Here is an 18,763-nt window from a genome sequence, read left to right on the forward strand (position 1 = left end):
GTTTGTTTCATATTGGTCTGTAAGAGGAAGCATTTAGTAAAAAAAAAAAAAAAAACTACTCCTCACAACCCCGCTCAACTACTCCACATAAATGCTGCAGTGCTCACAATGTGAAAAGAGGTTTTCTTTGATTTGGTTTTGATAGGCTGCATTCTTAGGCCTTAAATCACCAGGCATCAGTGTTACACAGAATTTCAGCAGTGGGCTACTGGCTAACTGATTTCCATATTCATTGCGGAGCTTTAATTAATCTGACAAACGCAGAGGTAAAAGCTGTGCTCCCTCAGCTTCAGCGGCGCAGCCAAAGCTCGTCTGAAAACCGGGAGATAAAAGAAGTGCAGCTTGGCTCCTGGCCTTATCTTCTTTGTGTTCCAATCAGCAGCAATATTAATCATTGACATTAATTAGAGCCATTAATCACGTTTTAGAGTAGATGCGTCTGTGTTTGGAGGGTGGAACGGGAATAGCAATGAAGCATTTCGGCAGGCGACACACCTCCCAAATGCTCAAATATATTTGACTACAGTGTGCTACTTTTCACAATTAGCTGAAAACATGCAGAGTTATACACGAACACTTTCTGTCAGTGAAAACAGATGTGCCTTGCAAAATGAAAGTTTCCTTCCACTCAGTAAAGTGGAGGCCTTGAATTGAATAGGGGCAAAAGGCATCGGTGACAGCAAGGAGCATTCACTCATTCATTACTTTATCAACAGATAAATTAATCATTCTATCTGAAGTTATGAATACTAATGGTTGCCGCATAATCAGTAAACAAGAATTAAGTAGATCTGCTTTGTGATGCATTATTTGAGAAGAATCTGGACTGAAAAGACTCATGTTCGAACAGCATCCTCATTAAACTGACAGTCACAGTTTACTGTAGTGGAACTTACATCATTCAGGATTGTGAATGCTTCAGTCAGAGCGTCACCCAGCAGCCCGATCCCTTTGGCAAACAGCTTGTCCAGATGTTCGCGGAAATGCTGAAAGATAAGCGCATAAATCACAAAGAAAGCTTTTTAACATTAATCTCGTAAAATCAACACGATGTAATCCACATTCATGCGACTGATCTCGGACTCACGTCTTTATTGGCTCTGTCGGCTCGGACCAGAGTACCATTCAAACAAGGCTCCACATAGTGGACCTCCTGATTGTACTGTGGAAATATAAACGGCAGTTAAAGTGGAGAATATTTGCATATATGACTGAGCTCAGCTAAAACTTTTTGTGTCAAGTACCACACTAACATTAAAAAATGAGACTCGTTGACATGTAAACAGAAACATACTGCAATGATGTTGAAGAAGTCATCGTCCCCCAGTGTGTCCAATATTGAGGAAACAGTCTGTCTGGCGATGGTCAGCCTCAGCCCCTTCATGCTTCCACTAACATCAACCAAGATCACAACGTCCTTTGGAGACGTTGCTGCCTGGATGTACCTGTGATACAAAGTTAAATTACGAAATTACGCAGCTAGTTAGCCATTACACTCGTGAGGATGGAGTGGAAATATTGTTTCACATATTATGTGATGCGCAGCGACATGTTCGCATGTACATGGAAGCTTACCACTTTCGATTTCTGCTATCAAAGCCAATGACGCCATGCTCATCTGGATGCCACTTTACACCTGGGAAACAAATTATGATGCAAATTTAATGGAAAAAAATAAATCAACTCAAGAGAAAACAGGGGCACACTGACAGTAAATATTTGTTATGTACAAGTTGGTCTGCCAGATTAAATGGCAGTCATTTTATCTTTCATTGAAACTCATCAGTCGTAGAACACTATGCTCTTTTGCTGCATATAACCTTTTAAAGTCATTAAGGATAACCAGATTTACTACATGTTCAAGAGAGTGTTGACACAACAGCAACACAATTAATTCTGGACCTTACAGTTTAAACTGCTGTATCTAAATGATACATTTTGCAATGTGCTAGATTTATAAACCAAGAAAACCCAAGAAAAGAGCTAAATCAACTAGATATTTCACCAACAAGTATTGCCTGTGTATCTAAAGGGTGAATTCGTCATTGCCACTGATCTCCACTGCAGTCTAACACAGTTAAAAACACAACATTGAAACACACATTCTTACTGATGTTTTATCTTGAGTCAGTACCATATTTACCACCCTGCAGTGGAAACTCACCACTGCACCAAAGGTGCATTAATCCATGAGTAAAATCCAATTTATCTACCATTGCTAAAAACCTACTGTACAGTACTACTCAAGGTGTACTGCCAAGGAATTGACTTTGAATAACGAATGCCCATGTGTTTGATAGGAGCTAATAAGTTTTAAGGGGAGTATCACACACAGAATAGGGCCATCTAAAATATTCATACTCATGTGAAAGCATTGTGGGTTTTTTGTCTTTTCATTCTGGTTATTAAAATTAAATAAGAGATACATTACAACAAGTCTTTTGTCTTCCTTTTTCCACTCCAAGGTCAAGAGAATCATTACTGAAACTGACAACATATGCCTTGCTCCATTAATATTATCTACCTCCTTGATGAAATAAAACAAAAATAAAAACAGGGTCCTACAGAGTGTGTGCTATTTTATAATGCAAAAGATGTATACATTGCTGATGTGGCATCATCAAACATAGAGGGGAAGTATCTCTTCTTTATGGATTTCTCTTTATACAGTACATTTAACACACACAACTGTATAACAATGTCATAAATGCATCTTATTTCTGTGGCCTCACTTTCAGCTCAGTCAGCTGCCAGTTTTACAGTTTCTGTAACGCCCAAGAACATTGGTCGGATCTAGAAACTAATGGCTGTTCTTCTGTGTGGCCCTAGACCAACACCGGCAAATTCTGATTAATTACAGGCTGTGTATATGCATCCTCTCTGATGGTGTGTAAAATTACAACATTAACCAAATTACCCTTTTAGCAATTCTAAATCATTTGTTCTGATCTGTTTTTTTTCTCCATGCTGACAGCTCCCAAGGGACAGCCCTTTCTTTTCTCTTTCTCTGACACACGCACACAAACACACACACAGACAGGAAAACTTGCACAGATATCCTTATGGAATACTGCATCCACCTCCACGCATTGTCATTAGTCTGGCAAAAGGGGTCAGCTAACCATAACTTGAACTTACCTTATCCCCAACCACTGACCTCAACTCCTGACAATTTGCTTCTTTGGGACTGTTTTTTTAAATTTTTATTTATGTATTGGTGTACATGTATAAGACTGTCTCTTTTTTTTTAAGTACATGGACATATTTCCAAGTAAAGTATACACATACAGCACGTTAAGTGCAGCAATTTGTGAAGCAAATAAAAGGAGACTTAACCAATTTCAAAAGGCAAAAATGTTAATTTTTTTGTTAGTTGGAGAGTGTTGGAGAGTGTGACCTCTTTATTTCATTACCTTAACTTTTTTTTTCGCTCACTATTTGCAATTGTTTTCTATTGCTGTTTAGGTTTAGGAATTAAAAACTTCTTGCTTAGGGTCAGGATATTTGCCTCACAATAAACCTTTTCATATCACCATCCTCATCTTCTTGATTTATATAAAAGGTCTTGCCCTATCTGCAAAATTCAGAAACCTGGTGCAGACATAAATGAACCTCCCACTGGAATGTGTTGTAAGTTGTAAATGGATTGAAAGTTACTTTTCAAGTGCGCAATTTGGGGACATCTGCATGAATAAGGCTGCGGCTACACGAAAACGTTTTTCACTGTAAACGATACTTTTTCTTATCGTTTCGCTGTCGCGGCCACACGGAGCCGGCGTTCCCACTACCCCAAAACGATAGTTTTTGAAAACGGGTTCCAGAGTGGGAAAGTTTGAAAACGGCCTCGTTTCGTTTCCATTGTTACAGCTAAAACGTTTTTGCGTCAGTCACACGTTGACGCTGTGAGACTTCTCTATTGTCTCACAGCGTGGCGTGACACAGTGGCGTGTGTACTGCATCGTTTCATCGTTTTCGTCTGGACCTGAGTCTTTACAGCAGCGCGTTTCCGTGTGGTCGCAAGAATTTTCGTACCCGTTTTAAAAAAAAACCTCGTTTCGTTTTCGTGTAGCCGTAGCCTAAATCATTTCAGATTAGTTCCTACTTAACATTTTGCTCTTACACCTGATTGCCAGTCAGGACATATACATGACAATACAAACTAGATTCCCAACTCAACTGTACATGTAAGCATGCTGCACAGTTATAGTTGGGTGAAACGACTATTTCCGACAAAGTTGGCGATCTGAGTCTAATAATGAAGCAACAAAAACCAGCCCAATCACAAAGAAATAAACTGAATGAAAGCACTCACCAGGGTACTGCCTGAAGAAACCTTTGGCGCTCCCAAAGTACTGCCAGATAAGTGTTGGGTCTCTTCTGAAATTATCTACAAACACTTTGTTCAGGGCCTCAGACCAGTAAACCCCGTTCACTATATCAGGATCTGAAGAGGAGGACACAAGGGAGAAAAAGGTACAGAAAGAAACAAGTGAATTAAATGGTGATAATGGTAAGCATCTTGGTCACCTTTGGTGACCTTTGTCCCTTATTGACTCCCTCTGAAGGAGATACAATAGCTGTGACTAAATCATCCCCTCCCCTCCTCCTGCTGAACGAGCCTCCCTTTGTATTGTGAGCAGAGAATTATAGGGAGTCCATTACAGACAAACAAAAGCCACCCGGACAACGCACAGGGGGTAGTGACAGCAAGAAATGACTCAGCAGCTACCATATGAGCAACATCTTCACAGCTTTTATGTCTGAGCTGTTATCGATTCCCAATCTCCATTTTCCCAAGCTTGTGACACTAATACAGCTCCAGCTACCATCTTCTCCCTCTTCATCAGCTTCCTGTACTGTAAATAACACTCACATAATCCTTTCTTTTAGCAGGCTGTTGAAGCTCTTACCTTTGTTGTACATGTTGGTGGGCACCTGCACCACACTCAGGCTCAAGTTGACAGAAAGGTTGTTGAAATGGTCGTTGGGCTCCAGAATGAACTCTCCTCCCAGCTCCACATTATGGCCTTCCTCGTCCACTTCATTGATCAGCACAGCGTTGAAGTACTCATACTAAGTGAGTGCAGAAAATGTTAGGTACACATGTATTTTTAACTGAACCAGTTGTTCCATGTGCTATTTTTAAGCTATTGAAGTTCAAAACAAGACAATAATAGCTTTTTCATGTAGAGACCATTGTAGCCTACACATTGAAAACAAGTTCAAATTTATACCTCTCAATTCTCAACAAAGAGCGTGCTACGTAAAGTTGCTTAATTGCATTCTTTATTCCCATAGAGAGGGACGGCGGCTGATTTGTTTCCCCATCAACTCTTACAGTTGATTCATAGGAAAGGATCTTTTCACAGTCTGGTGTCATTGGACATTATGTTTCAGCTGGAAGTTTATATACACTCATGAAATGCATGTAATGGAATATTTGGGCTTTCGTGTTGTTGAACTTTTGTTTGTCTGAAGAAGAACAACTGTATGACATCCAAATCTAAAAAAAGAAAAGAATTGGACAAGGTGGGCAGGTTCAAGAAAATTAGTTCTAACTAGTTGTGGAAATATCTGAAATGAATGCAATGACCATCATACAAGCTCAAAAATATATATGCTAATCTAAAATTTTACAGATATTTCACTTACAAAGCTGCTCCTTGATATTAGTTTTTCAGCAGCAATAAACATGCATTTGAGCATGCAGGTGCAGTATCTGACCACTTAAACTGGCAGAGTAAAGTTAAATGTGCAGCTTTTCTGACTTGGACCAAACAAAGAAAACAGTCCACTTTGCGAACAAAATCTTAATGTTTGTCCTCTTTGTCTATTCCACACCCAGCTTTTATGTGTTTGAGGTCTTTGTCTTTTTAAACCCCGAACTGTGTCCAAGTATCAAGTGTCTGGCTGATGGTTGGAAGATATACTGAAGATGTATGAGACAGCCCTTCTTCTTCCATCCACTTTTTGCAGTCTAATGACAGTTAAATTGGCAGTGAAAGTGTTTAGGCTATGATGCTACCACCACCATGCTTAAAGTCAGGTGCTCCTAGTGTTTCTGTGCTGAATGCCTTAACTTCACTCCCCCAAACATACCTCTGGGCTTGGCAAAAATCTGCACTTCTTTTTTTTTTTTGGAAATATATTATTCTCTTCTTCAGATCTGCTCTAATCACCATGAGTCTCCATGAGTAATGTATTTACTTAAACATCTGTTATGTGTATCCAACCAGTTTATCATCACTATCAGATCTCCACGAACCTTCCCCTTGCCCTGTGTGTTGGTTAGTCAAACGAGTGGGGGGTTGTGTTTGTTTATATGTTGAAAAGTCACCGGCAACAATAAATTGTAATATTTAGCAGGATGTTCAGAGGCCTGAGCAGGTTGAAAGGCACTGTGTAACTTACACCTGAGAAAAATTCTAACTTGTGCATCAAATTCCGTTTTATTATCAAGACCGTTTGAAGAAGTAAAAACGCAACATTACTGTGGTACTCATGTTCATGATGAGTATGTGTGAAATTCTGAATGGAAATATATATACTGTGTGCACATGAAAACTAAAAGGAAAGGCACAAGACTGTCCTTTCTCATGCTCTGCTTCAATGTTTTACTTTTAGTCACAATATGATTATCAGATCAGCTTTAAAGTCTGCCTTGTTCAGTTCTGCCCACTGAGGATAACTTCATCAGATTCAAATTAAAATCAGCCAAGACTTAGTGAATAGAAGAAAGAAAAGACAAAAACATTTCCATTAATGTCCTAAATATGGTTGGCTTCCCACACTGTATTCTTACCCACAAAAAAAAAAACAACATTTTTAAACGTTGACATTTTTTGTATTTTTAAAAATGCCCACAAAAGTTTGCCATAGTCACTTTAGTACCATGACTATGAGCTAAAAAGGCTGAGCTCTCAACAGTTTGTCCTGTCCTTCACTGCCTGCTGCTGCCCAAGAAAGACTAACTCATCCTGTCTGAGCGGCCTCTCTGTGGCCTCAAGTCCGTATTGTCTGTACTGAGAGAGGAAGATGGGAGAGATGGAAGGAGGGAGGGAGAGATGGCTGATGGACTCTACAGCATCACTCTCGGGGGAGACCGAGCAAGCATCACCATCAAGCAGCCCCTGACAGCTCATACCACGCCTGAGCAACTCTCTGACGAGCTGCGGCGGTGCGCAGGGAGGGAGGGAGGAGCTGTGGAGGGGGAGCTGTCGGGAGAGAAACGTGCACACTCAGCAGAACTTGAGTGCTGTAGAGAGGCACGTTAACCACCAGGGTTATTACTGTAGAGCAGGCCATGGGACACTGCAGCTCTCCGAGACGGCCCACTGACTCTTACACCGCCGCAGTTAGCTGGAGGCCGTACTGCAGAGATCTGCCCTCCATCACAGACTGCTGGAGCTTTACTGTACACAGGGAGGTTCTGATAACTGGAGATGGTGGGTCTCACCAAGGTTTATTCTGTATAACAGGCCTGGACTCATCCTTCCCTTATTATCCAACCGTATGTCACAGAAAAATATGAAAAAGTCACAAAACAGAAATGTTTTGTATTCATATGGATTAACATGAATTCTGTATAATTTTCATGTTTCCAACCTTGAATTTCAAAGTAATGTATTTCAGTTAAACCTCTGCCAGTTTATCATCACTATCAGACTTTTTAATTCACTCTGAGGGTGAACATGCAGCATGTCAGTAAAATGCTCGTTACAGAGAGCAACTTATTTAAAGAGTAATTGTAATTATGTAAGTGTCCACTTATTTCCAAAGTCTTTATCTTCATGTTTTCATGTTACCTTTAAATCTTTGTGCTATCGAAATCTTCGAGACATTCACCCTTCATTAAGTTCATTGCAGGTAAATTAGAAACTGGAAAAAACATGGGCATAAAGCATTTGAACTGTTTTCAATATTTGTTTTTTCAATCTAAATAGCAAAATGAATAAACAATGCTTTAATCATAGTTCATTTTTAAGCTTAAAATATTTTCAGGTATTGGCAAAAAAACAGAACCTTAGGCCTTTAACTTGTAGATTATGAATTTTGGAGAAATAATGAAATACGTTTCAAGAGGAGCACATAAAAAGTACATTTCGTACAAACAGTTTTAATTCTGCGTCGGGATGTGTTCTCTCATGTATTAGAAACAGAGTGGACACATTTTTTAAATTTGCTGAAGACGTTTTTGTGTTGTTGTGCTCATAATCAACCAAAGCAAATTATAATAGACAACAAACCAGTGTGAGTTGCACTATAAACTCTGATCTGCACACACTCGAAGCTGAGGCTGGATTCAGGTCAGTACAAAAAACGACTGCTCTGACAGGAAGCAGCTGAGATAAGAGCAGCCAGCTTATCGCGCTGTGGTCAGTGAAATGGTGCATGAAAAATGTGTGGTGTCAGAGGAGGCACAGTTGGCTTAATGGTGTCACAAGGAGTGATATCATGACATCACATCATTATCACAGGTGGATATCGAATTTTCCTTATTACTTTTTATATGGCCTTGAAAATTAAATGTCAGTGTTATAGTCTGGGCTGTAGGCCAAGTTACTTAACTGTTCATTTATTGGATAAGAATTAATAAATAACAACAATCAAGACTGTGTAAGGTTTTCATATATGTAATAAATGCAGTAATGATATTATGACTCTTGAAGTGTAACACAAACCGACATATCAGTTCAGTTCAAAGTAAAAAAAAAAAGCAATGCAACTATCATACAGCTCTGGAAATCTGAAAGAGTCTTGTTCAAAGGTTTCAGTTCAAATGTTTGTGATGAAGAAGAATTTACTGTGCTGTAGCCTACTTGTGCATTTTCTATTTTGTTTACTTCAGGATTATTGTTCTGAGACTCCGACCTCACAAAAAGTTTCTGGAAAATTTTAACTTAAAAAAAAAAGAAGAGATGAACGTTATGAAAGTCCGGGGATTATTAGGTATCCTCAATTTTTCAGTGTGCTTTAGATGGTAGAGGGGAACTTTAGGTTTAAAAAATAAAGACCTTTTATTATTCTGATGGTCTTAATCTTTTGTTTCAGTTGAACATCTTTCTGTCTCGTTATTGCGGCAAAGAACAGCAAAGAAACGGGCAGAGAACAAGGCATCTGAATGTATTCATGTGATGTAAATGCTTCCATTAACTGCAAAGTGCCGCCGTTATTTTTGCGTTTTGTTGCTCGAGTGGGTTTCCAATCTAGAGCCATGTAAGTGAAACAATGCGCCCCGCAAAAGAGTTTCATTTATCTTTGTCCACTGCACAGAGAGGGGAGAGCAGAAACACTGCATTCCCTCTGCAGAGACTGAGGAAGCTCAGCGCGCTCTGGAAATCCGCAATGAGAGCCGCTTAGTAATGTCCCAAACAGAAGCACGCGAGCGTATCCTGTGAAATATAATTAGATTTAGATCAGAAATACTGCAGGTCTGTCAAAATGTTTTTTTTTTCTTTGCATCTATGTACATAAACTAACCAATAACAGGCTGGGCTAGGCTGCACAATAAAATCAGTTTGCTCTTAATGCAAAAATATCAGTTGTAGGCCTAAATGCAAGTTGAAGATGTTGCACCGCGATTACACTTAAAATCAGTCGAAATGAGTTATGAAAGCGTGCCGCCAATGTATGCGGCATGGCTTATCAAAGAAACGTTATGTATCAAAGCGCTGACAGGGCCGCAGGGTGGACGAAGGACGATGACAACGCAATTAAAAACTTCCAGGGCCTATTACCCTTCTCTCACCTTGCAGCCGCACCTCCCCTGACCAACTGAAAAAGATTCAGTACAATGACGCACCACATTTTCAACCATCAGTTCCCCCTTCTTCTTCAGCCCCTCAAGCCTCACCTGCAGGTCAGGATTTTCCTCATGCTGATGGTGCGCCTCTTCTGCTGCCTCCACCAGCCGCTGAGGAGGGAAAATCCCGGTTTACATACAACCTATTACATACAACATATCTATACATCTATACATCATTTTTTATGATTTAAAAAAAATATATATGCAAATTCTACACTGGAATACGCCATGTAATTTTACGAATTACCCGTAACCCCCTCAAAGACACGCGACCTGCTGTTTGCACACACTACTGGCAGGTTCAGATAATATTTCGAATGGATAAAAATATGTGTTTTTAATAAACCAACACCCTATTTCATTACAATTCATATAGCTCTACTGTTGCGATATCTTTAGGGGCATACCAAAATGTAGGCCACTAGCGTTGAGTGCAGCAGTGGGATGATTGATGGCGGCAGGCTGAAGCAGTGTTTTCGAGCCGCTCACCAAAGCCGCAATAACTTCTCGATTCTGCAAAATGTGCTTGGCTCTGTATTTCCGGGGAAATGCCACCTAAACCTGAAATCGCTCTCGCCTTCGGAGCCAAGCAGGTAATTAACATCTGTCACATGTGTCAGAAATAACTGCTACATAAACACAACTGGGGCTTTTCCACCAACCGCTGAGCTGCAGTGGCCAAATTCAATTGACCTCATAAGCTAGATCTTGTGTCGTCAGCAGAGAGCACATAGAAGCATCGCGAACTGAATTTAATGTCTTATGATTTTGACGGAGAACCCTCTTGTAGGCCAGTGCGTAAATTTCCTTCTTATAAAATTTGCCTCGAGGCGGTCACCCAGCCCACCTCAACGTTTACTGGGCTCACAGCATCTTTTTTCCGACTCTTAATTTGATTTGGACTGAAATGATGACGCATTTAGATCTACAATTAGCTCGTGCTGGTGCAGCTTTAAAGATTGCATCTGTTTTTACAAAAGCCATATTGATACATGGTACGAAATGTATGTGCTTATCTGACACAGTCCAGTTTATTAAATTAAATGCTTACCTCTAAATGTAATTTACACCCTTAATTGTTATGACTTATCGCTCACATGGGATCAGGCGCAGGGAGATAAACGTTATCATGCCCCAGCAGCCCCTGCAGAGGTGTAGCATTAAAATCGCTCCAAGCAGACAGGCTGCTGCTGTGAGACCTTTTACCTATATGCGCAGATTTAGTCTCTGAAAAAATACAAGATGACTAACCTGTTTAAATGAGGGACTAAAATGACAAGATTTTGAATAGCAGTTGCCTCAATTGAAGAGTGGATGAAAGGGAATTAGCTATGTAATTATTCTCACCCCAACCCGAATGAAATGAACATCAATTATATCACGTGATGTTCGAGTGTTAGCAGCAGACACCATACTGTCTGTCAGTCTGTCTGCGAATCACACAGTCAGGATGTCTGAGCTGTTTCCACTTGGCTGCTGCACCGAACAGCAGATTCAGTGGTGGGAAGTAAGTAGATTTGCTAGACGTAGCCTATCATTAAAAATCAACAAACTGTTAAAGAATGAATCTGTGGTTTCCTAACGTGAAAGGCTTTTGATGTCCTACAAAAGCAGTATGTAGCTGGGTATGAGATACACCTAATGTTTTTAAGAAATTAATAAAATGTTTAAATAATCCAATATCTCGCTAAAACTAAACAATCAGTTTTGGAAATTGGACCTTTGGGTTTTTTTTCTTTCCTCTCCTGTTAATCATCTCACATCTCTTTAGATGTATCTGCTTTCCCTGTAAATGAAACTGTACAGAATGTAGTTCAAGCGCCAGCCAGCTTCACCCCTAGAAACGTTGGGAATGTAACATTTGTCTCTCTTGTCCCTTGTTGTGTAATGATCGTCTGCACTATGCATGCCTGTCAACATCATTCTAACCTCCTGCATCTGGCTTAATCTACCTCTGATGAAGTCTCACAAGTGTTAGCTTTTTTCGTACAACGAGATGGTTTGCACAGAGTTTGTAATTGCAGAGAAACACTCAACTCATTTCGGGCATGTCCTTTTCGAGCAGGAACTCCAGAAAGACTCCTGGGGTTGAACGTGTTAAGCGGATTCAGCATGTTGAATTGGCACAAGAAATAATTTTGACTGGCTGCTCAACGTCCATGACTTCTCCCTTTTAGTGTAGTTTCTCTTTATTACCTGTGTCTACCTCTTGCTATCTTCCTCTAAAATCAACATATCAAACATTGCAATCATCACTTCTACAATAGAGTTCTCACAAACCACATCCTCAAACTACACACTTCTATGGTAAGAGAATGGCAAACGGTTTGAGAAAAAAACTATTACTGCTTTGTCTAAATTTTTTTAATCAACTTAGTCTTTGAAAATAGACTACCATCTCTTTTTGCACTAGAGAGTTATCTCCTCTGGAGCAGGCGTTGATGGTACTTTTTTCAGTTTGTTCAAATGCTTCCCCCCCCCTCAAACACTTAAAGACTCAAAGCAGGGGGCCCCTTTGCTACTGCTAGTCCTTGACATTGGTTGGTTGGTGTATAAGAACCCTTTAACTAAACTTAATCTTAAAAAACAGAAAACCTGAACATGAACACTTAAATTAAATGTAATTATAACCTTACTCAAACACTAACCCTCACATCAAGTCTTAACCCTCACTTTGTCCCCACATTGACATGAAGTCCTGAGCAGTTGGAGTCCTCTCAGCACATGGTCCCCATAAAGCACACACACACACACACACACACTCACACCCAATATACACACAATTCAACCTTCCACTTTTGCTTTCCCCTAAATTATACATACATCCACTTATCTCGCTAAGCAAATAAATAATAATACGATGAATAAATAATAGAAATCCAGATTATTTTTTGGAAGTTATACCTACCCTTGTAGCCTCAGCTTTTTTCTGGAACATTTCCTCCATCCTCACAGCCAGATTTTTGACCAGTTTCACCCCATCAATCTCTTCCACCCTGACTGACTTTTCAAATTCTTTACGTTTCTGAAAAGAACCAGAATAAAAACAAAGTGTTGCATTGACAAATGAGACAACTGTAAACCAAGAGATCACCATAAAGTGCATTAAATGTTTACTTATTAAGACAAAAGACGAAAACGATGAGATGATCATCTCTTTTTTGTGTTTACTCTCTAACATATCAGCACCCTATTGTTCCACAGCATTTCCTCCAGAGATGTGTGTAATTGTTGAACAAGGCTTATAAGCTTTCACATGTTGGCTGACAAGATGCATGCAGCCAGTATCTGATGAACAGCTGATAAAATCCTTGCTGTAACACAGCATGACTGATAGTCGTTATCTGTTCTCAGTTATTGGCTACACATGCTGCATCTCTCCCTCTGATTGGCTGGAGATGGCCATGTTGGGTGGCCGCGAGGGGGGGCAGGCGGGACTGGGTGTGAAGGCTATGCATGGTAAGAGGGTAATTGAAATGGAGTCAAAGCACAGGAGAAAGATAATAACGTGTCAAGCTTGGGCAACTCTGTGTAATGAGCTACACCTCACATAATGCTGATTCTGCTGGATGCACAGGAGCTCCAGTGATAGAACAAAGCTCGTCACAGCTTAAAGGAATATAACATTACATAATCCACATCTGCATGGCATACACACACACACATGCACATGCAAAAAACAAAAAAACAAAGAACTGATCCTCTCCAGTCACCCACATCATAAACACTACCAATAACTTCACCCCAGAATAAACATAGGCCACAATAAGCTCATAGCACACATTCAAACCCAAAACACATTGTGTGGACAGGATGTGCACAAAAAACACCCACACACACCAGTACATGAGGCGACAAATTACCTACTGAAAGGAAGTGTGTGGACTTGCAGTGGAGCAGAACAGTTCATTTCACGCCTGTCCTCCTCGCCCCAGCACCCCGAGTCCCCATTCCAGACCCAGAACCCCACCTCCCTACCTCATAGCCCTTAAGTCATCAAGTGGAGGTTAAGCCCCATCCATCAAAAAGCACTGATCATAATTATTGATTCGAGTAATGACCAGTGCAGGAGCGCTGGGAGCCTGAGGATCTTCAGTGTTTTCTTGTTTTACAGAAATCATAGTGAAATGACAAAAAGAAAAAAATCACCATAAAAAGCAGCTAATGATCAGTCTTAATGACCAGCTCCTAACGACCCGTCAGTTCCCTCACAGCTCAGTGCTTTGTGCTGACTGGCTCAGCACAGCTCTCTCCACATACGCCTCCATGAACAGGAACATGAGCAAAGTGCTTACATACAGACAAAAAGGAACAAATCTGCAGGGCAGATTGCGAATGTGCTTTTGTACACAGATTAAATGCATGTCTGATGATGTGTAGCGCCTCCCTCCAGACCACACATTTGATCTTAACTCTTATCTTAAAGGAGCCGTTACCTCAGGGCAAGAGGGTCCTGGGTTTTGAGCCATGAGCCGCTTTCTGAATGCTGTTTGCACACTTTCCCCATATTTGCGTGGACTTCCTCTGGGTGTTCCACCTTCCTCCCACAATCCAGGACAAGCAGCTGAGCCCTTAGCATTAATCCTGCTGTTGCCCTTGACTGAAGGGCCGGCCTCGGAACTGGAGTTGGTCCCCGGACGTGGCGCTGTGATGGACCACAGCTCCTAAAACAGTGAGGTTGTCAAATGCAGAAGATTAATAAAAATAACTGATGTATTTGTGTGGCATCGTACCCCACAGGATGAAAGTAAAAGTTGCTTCTGTAGTCCAATGTAAAGCCCATCTTTGTACTGTTACTCCACATACTGTATGTTCACTGACATTACTATAAAATACAGACCTCATAACAAGCTGTATTCAATTCAGAGTCGATACAAAGAAGCCGACACACAACAATGAGCATTTTAACTAAGGCAGCAAAGTGCTGCAGAGATCACACTACGTCAAGTTTAAGTTTAACTATGCAAAATCAGTTATCTCAACCCACTGATCTTAAAACATTAGCACACTTGAAAAAAATCTGTTGTTCAGAGAAAAGTCAAAAGGCATGAGGACTGATGAAGTTCTTAAAAAGTCATCATTCAATCTTAAACTGACAATACTTCTGTGAGGTGGAAGTACTGTAGTGAGTATCTCTTCGTACACAAGTAGATGAACCTTCATTGTGTGTGAATTCTTTTCTTGTTTTGCTCAGTAAGTTTTTTTTGCTTCGTAGGTTTATCGATTTATACCAAATAGAGAAAGGTGACAGACTTAAGGATGAATCTGAATCAAACGGTGAGGAGATCAAAAAGTCACTCTTCAAAAAGGCTTCTCTATGAGATACTCAGATACAATATGTGTACTTTAAAAAAACTTTGGTATTAAAATATTTAGCCAGTTGACATGGTTGCGAAAATGATGTTCAGTTTTCTACATTCAGAGTTTCAGAAATGTGATAATAACTTTACACAACAACATTCAGGCCTCTCTCCTTCAGTTCTTTGGTAAATCAAATTACCTTGCTCATTGTAAGTTGTAAAAGGACACAAAAGTATCAGATGTACAACCTTAAAAATGTGCATACCTATTAAAACATTTACATGGACAAAGAGGCTAAATACTGATTTTATGATTTTTTTTGTCTTTACACTGTAGTGTAAAACAATTTCTGTCCATATGAATGTCACATCTTGTGAACGATGATGTATGAAACTGAACACACACCCTGCAAGCCTTGCACAGTTATTCAGCATTCATACAGAGGAACTCCTCCAGCTGTTTACTTCACAGTCTCTGCTCTGGTCCCAGGTAAGTAAAACCGACAGTTCACCATTCATCAGCCTGACTTCACTCTGCGCACCTTTTTAAACCTCAGGCCTGTGAATACAGAGCACACCTCTGCCACCAAGTGGTCACAAAGCTACATCCAGTGCTCTGGATCGTTGCTCATTCTCTGTAGATTTCACTTGTCCATCATATCACACCCCAACCCCCCTTACCACACACACGCAAACGCATCCATACTCACACCATCAAACCCAGCCACACTTATTCAATTTGTCTCCTTGTCGCATTCAGATACAAAGGTTGATGCTCTTGACTCCAGAGAGTTCACCAGAGATGAGATGTGAGAGGAATCAGAGCTGTGGCTAATGGGCCGTATAAGCACACACACAGGCACACACACACACACACACACACACACACACACACACACAAAGAGTTCAAACGCACCTGAATTTCCTCTCAAACAACACATCCAGCTGAGACACCTAAATGTCTCTGCAGCCATTACAGAGGGAATACAACATTACAGCATACAGTGGGTTTAACCACATGATCATCAGACAAAAGAACATTTGTGTTCATACAAAAATGAGAAATAATAGGAGTACCTTTTGCAGGAGCTGAGATCCAGAATATTTTGCAGAAATTGACTTAATTTCTCCACCAAATGCAGAGGCCCAAAGTTTTACGCTGCGACATAAAGAAGACAAAACAGGACAAAATCCAAATAAGCCAACAGTCCCCACATGAAGGAGGAAAATACACGTAAAACCAAGCAAGAAATCCACCGTATTAAATTAAAGAAAAAGAAACGTGAATAGCATGCTATGTTGCCAGTTTAATCTGTTGTCACTTGCCCCTGTTATTTCCTGATGTAGAGACTCTATCCTTTGACTGATGCGATCAGTCAAAAGGTCATCATCATGGCCCGGTGGCCCTGACCTTCACTTGACAAATGATTGAAATTTTGATTGTGTGTACTGTAGTTAATGGAGCTTCTTCTATTAGGATGCAAATAACTCTTTTATGTAGCAGTTAATTGTAAAACTAAGGTCAGTGTAAGTCACAAAGTTGGATATTGTCTCAAAAAAAGGGCCGGATAGAAGGATTTCTACAAATCACAAGAAAAAACATGTCACATTTGTATTTGTAGTTTAAATGTTTTCATCAGAAACCTTCTGCAGGCGTTTTCCAAAAAGTTTCCAAAACAATATCAGAGAAAAAGATTGTATCTCAGTTGATAGTCTTTTTTCATTTGTTTGAATTTGCCATGAATTTTTTGAGGTGTAAATTTAACTCACTCCACCTGGAAAAGGGTTTTGTTTCCTATTTTAGTGTAAAAAAAAGATGCAACTCACACGAGTGTCAGCTGAGCGGAGATTGGATTCCTAATTTTCTATGTTTAAACCTTTATTTTCCAGTTTTATACAGATGACAAAATTTTCCAGTTACCTACAACAAGACTACAACAATTATATGACGCGCTTACATTTTGTCCTATGTTGACAGTGGAGTTTACTGGATGCCAATTATGAAGGGCTCATTGTGAGCAGGTTTAAGACGTTACACTGATCAGAAAAGATTGACTGTAAAGAGGACATTTCATACTCTAAATCAGTTTACTTGGTTTACATTCATTAAAAGAAATGTCCCTGAAGTCCACGACTTATTAAAGAGCTTGTCTTGTTTCAGGCATAACCTTTATTTCACATTAGTGGGGTTTTAAAAGATAGAATCATAAGTTTGGAACATCTGATATCACACATTGGAAATAGGTTAAACAAACATTAGTTGCAGCTTTTATCATCTGGTGCCGTCCAGCTGACGTTCACCAATTTACCCATTTTTAAATTCCTTTGCTTTATTTCATATTTACATCATGCCCACAATTTAGTTAAAATCAGATCTGTAAGTGTTTCCTCTCAGTATGTTATTATTAGCTACCGGTATTAGTCAGTTAAGTTACTACTACGCCTATAATTAAAGTTAAAAATGATAATAAGGTAGCGTTAAAGGAGAAATCAAAGTCCAGTCACAGATTAACACTACTTTATTCGATCTGCTCAACAAATCTTTCATTTCTTTTTACCTTAAAACATGTTTGTTTACGTTCAAATTAAATCAAATCTCCAAGACTGTCTTCCTCTTAGTCCCGCATTTTGCTGGGTAAATGTCCCTTTCTCTAAAAAATAAATCAATCAATAAATCAACACATTTGTTTGTGAATTAAGTTGCAGAGCCGCGTAATTCTCACTCACACTGACAGAGGGATCCCAGGCTGGGACCCCGCCACCTCCACCACATTCAAGCCGACGAAGATCCAAAGCGGAAGGAAACTGGTGCTGCACATGTGCGAGAACAGGATCCCGCAGTTCCCCTGCATCTTCAACAGTGTTTAGAATATCTCTGCAGGGAATGATCCCGGTCCAGCTCAGAACTACTCGACTCCAGTGCAACTTCTCCAGATGCTGCTGTACCGCCAGCACGTCCCCTACTGTATCTCTGTGTGTGTGAAAGAGGGAGGGAGGTGGGGGAAGAGAGAGAGAGAGGATCACCCCTCTGCCTCTCTCCATCTCGTGCTCCCCCCCTGCCTTCCCTGTAAACCCCTTTCGGCTCATGGTGCAGGAATTACGGACTTTTTTTGTCTGGAATCGTGTCGCCTCTCCTCTTTGTTGCAACTGGAGAGCTCAGAGAAGCAGAAAAGCATTCTTGGAGGCCACGCGGGGCTTAATTGGTGATTTTTTTTTCAAATAATCAGGGCACGATATCATATGTATCGGCCACTGAGCGAAAGATTAGAAGAAAATCACCAATCATGACAATCAGAATGAGACATTTCTGCAACCTGCTCCCATATAGGCTGAAAACATCACTGCTCTAAAGTTGCTGCATTGTTGCTGACGCTGCACAATAACTGTACACAGTAGCCTATGTTAGAGCCTGGTGATACTGTATGTATTGCCTCCAGCCTCCATAACTGCATCTCCATCGTGTAAAAGCGCTTTATTTTTTGTAAGTTAAATATGATTATGTTGTACGTAACATAACACTTTTGGTCTAAGCTTAGAATTAGAAAATGCCTTTAAAGAGAGATTCCTCGCTGAAAATGGCTGTGAGGGAGATAATGAGGCTGCAGTTATGTGATGAAGGCTTTCGCGCTGCCAGCAACGCAATGAAAGAAGAGACAAG

At 40.2% G+C, this 18,763-nt stretch overlaps 1 protein-coding gene across 1 annotated transcript in view; it reads right to left on the bottom strand.

The window, feature by feature from the left end:
- cacna2d3 (calcium channel, voltage dependent, alpha2/delta subunit 3) overlaps nt 1-17,957 on the bottom strand; it is a 40,047-nt gene extending 22,090 nt beyond the window's left edge. Inside the window, exons 1-11 of the mRNA XM_075462155.1 lie at nt 17,833-17,957; nt 16,183-16,264; nt 14,242-14,469; nt 12,714-12,830; nt 9,854-9,913; nt 4,911-5,073; nt 4,313-4,444; nt 1,576-1,636; nt 1,295-1,445; nt 1,088-1,162; nt 897-986 (exon numbers count right to left, since the gene is read on the bottom strand). Of these exons, the coding sequence (XP_075318270.1) occupies nt 897-986; nt 1,088-1,162; nt 1,295-1,445; nt 1,576-1,636; nt 4,313-4,444; nt 4,911-5,073; nt 9,854-9,913; nt 12,714-12,830; nt 14,242-14,469; nt 16,183-16,264; nt 17,833-17,957 (1,284 nt within the window). The remainder of the gene's footprint in view (nt 1-896; nt 987-1,087; nt 1,163-1,294; nt 1,446-1,575; nt 1,637-4,312; nt 4,445-4,910; nt 5,074-9,853; nt 9,914-12,713; nt 12,831-14,241; nt 14,470-16,182; nt 16,265-17,832) is intronic.
- Between the last annotated feature and the right edge of the window lie 806 nt (nt 17,958-18,763).

The sequence above is a fragment of the Odontesthes bonariensis genome, chromosome 3 (assembly GCF_027942865.1).
Source record: "Odontesthes bonariensis isolate fOdoBon6 chromosome 3, fOdoBon6.hap1, whole genome shotgun sequence".
NCBI lineage: Eukaryota > Metazoa > Chordata > Actinopteri > Atheriniformes > Atherinopsidae > Odontesthes > Odontesthes bonariensis.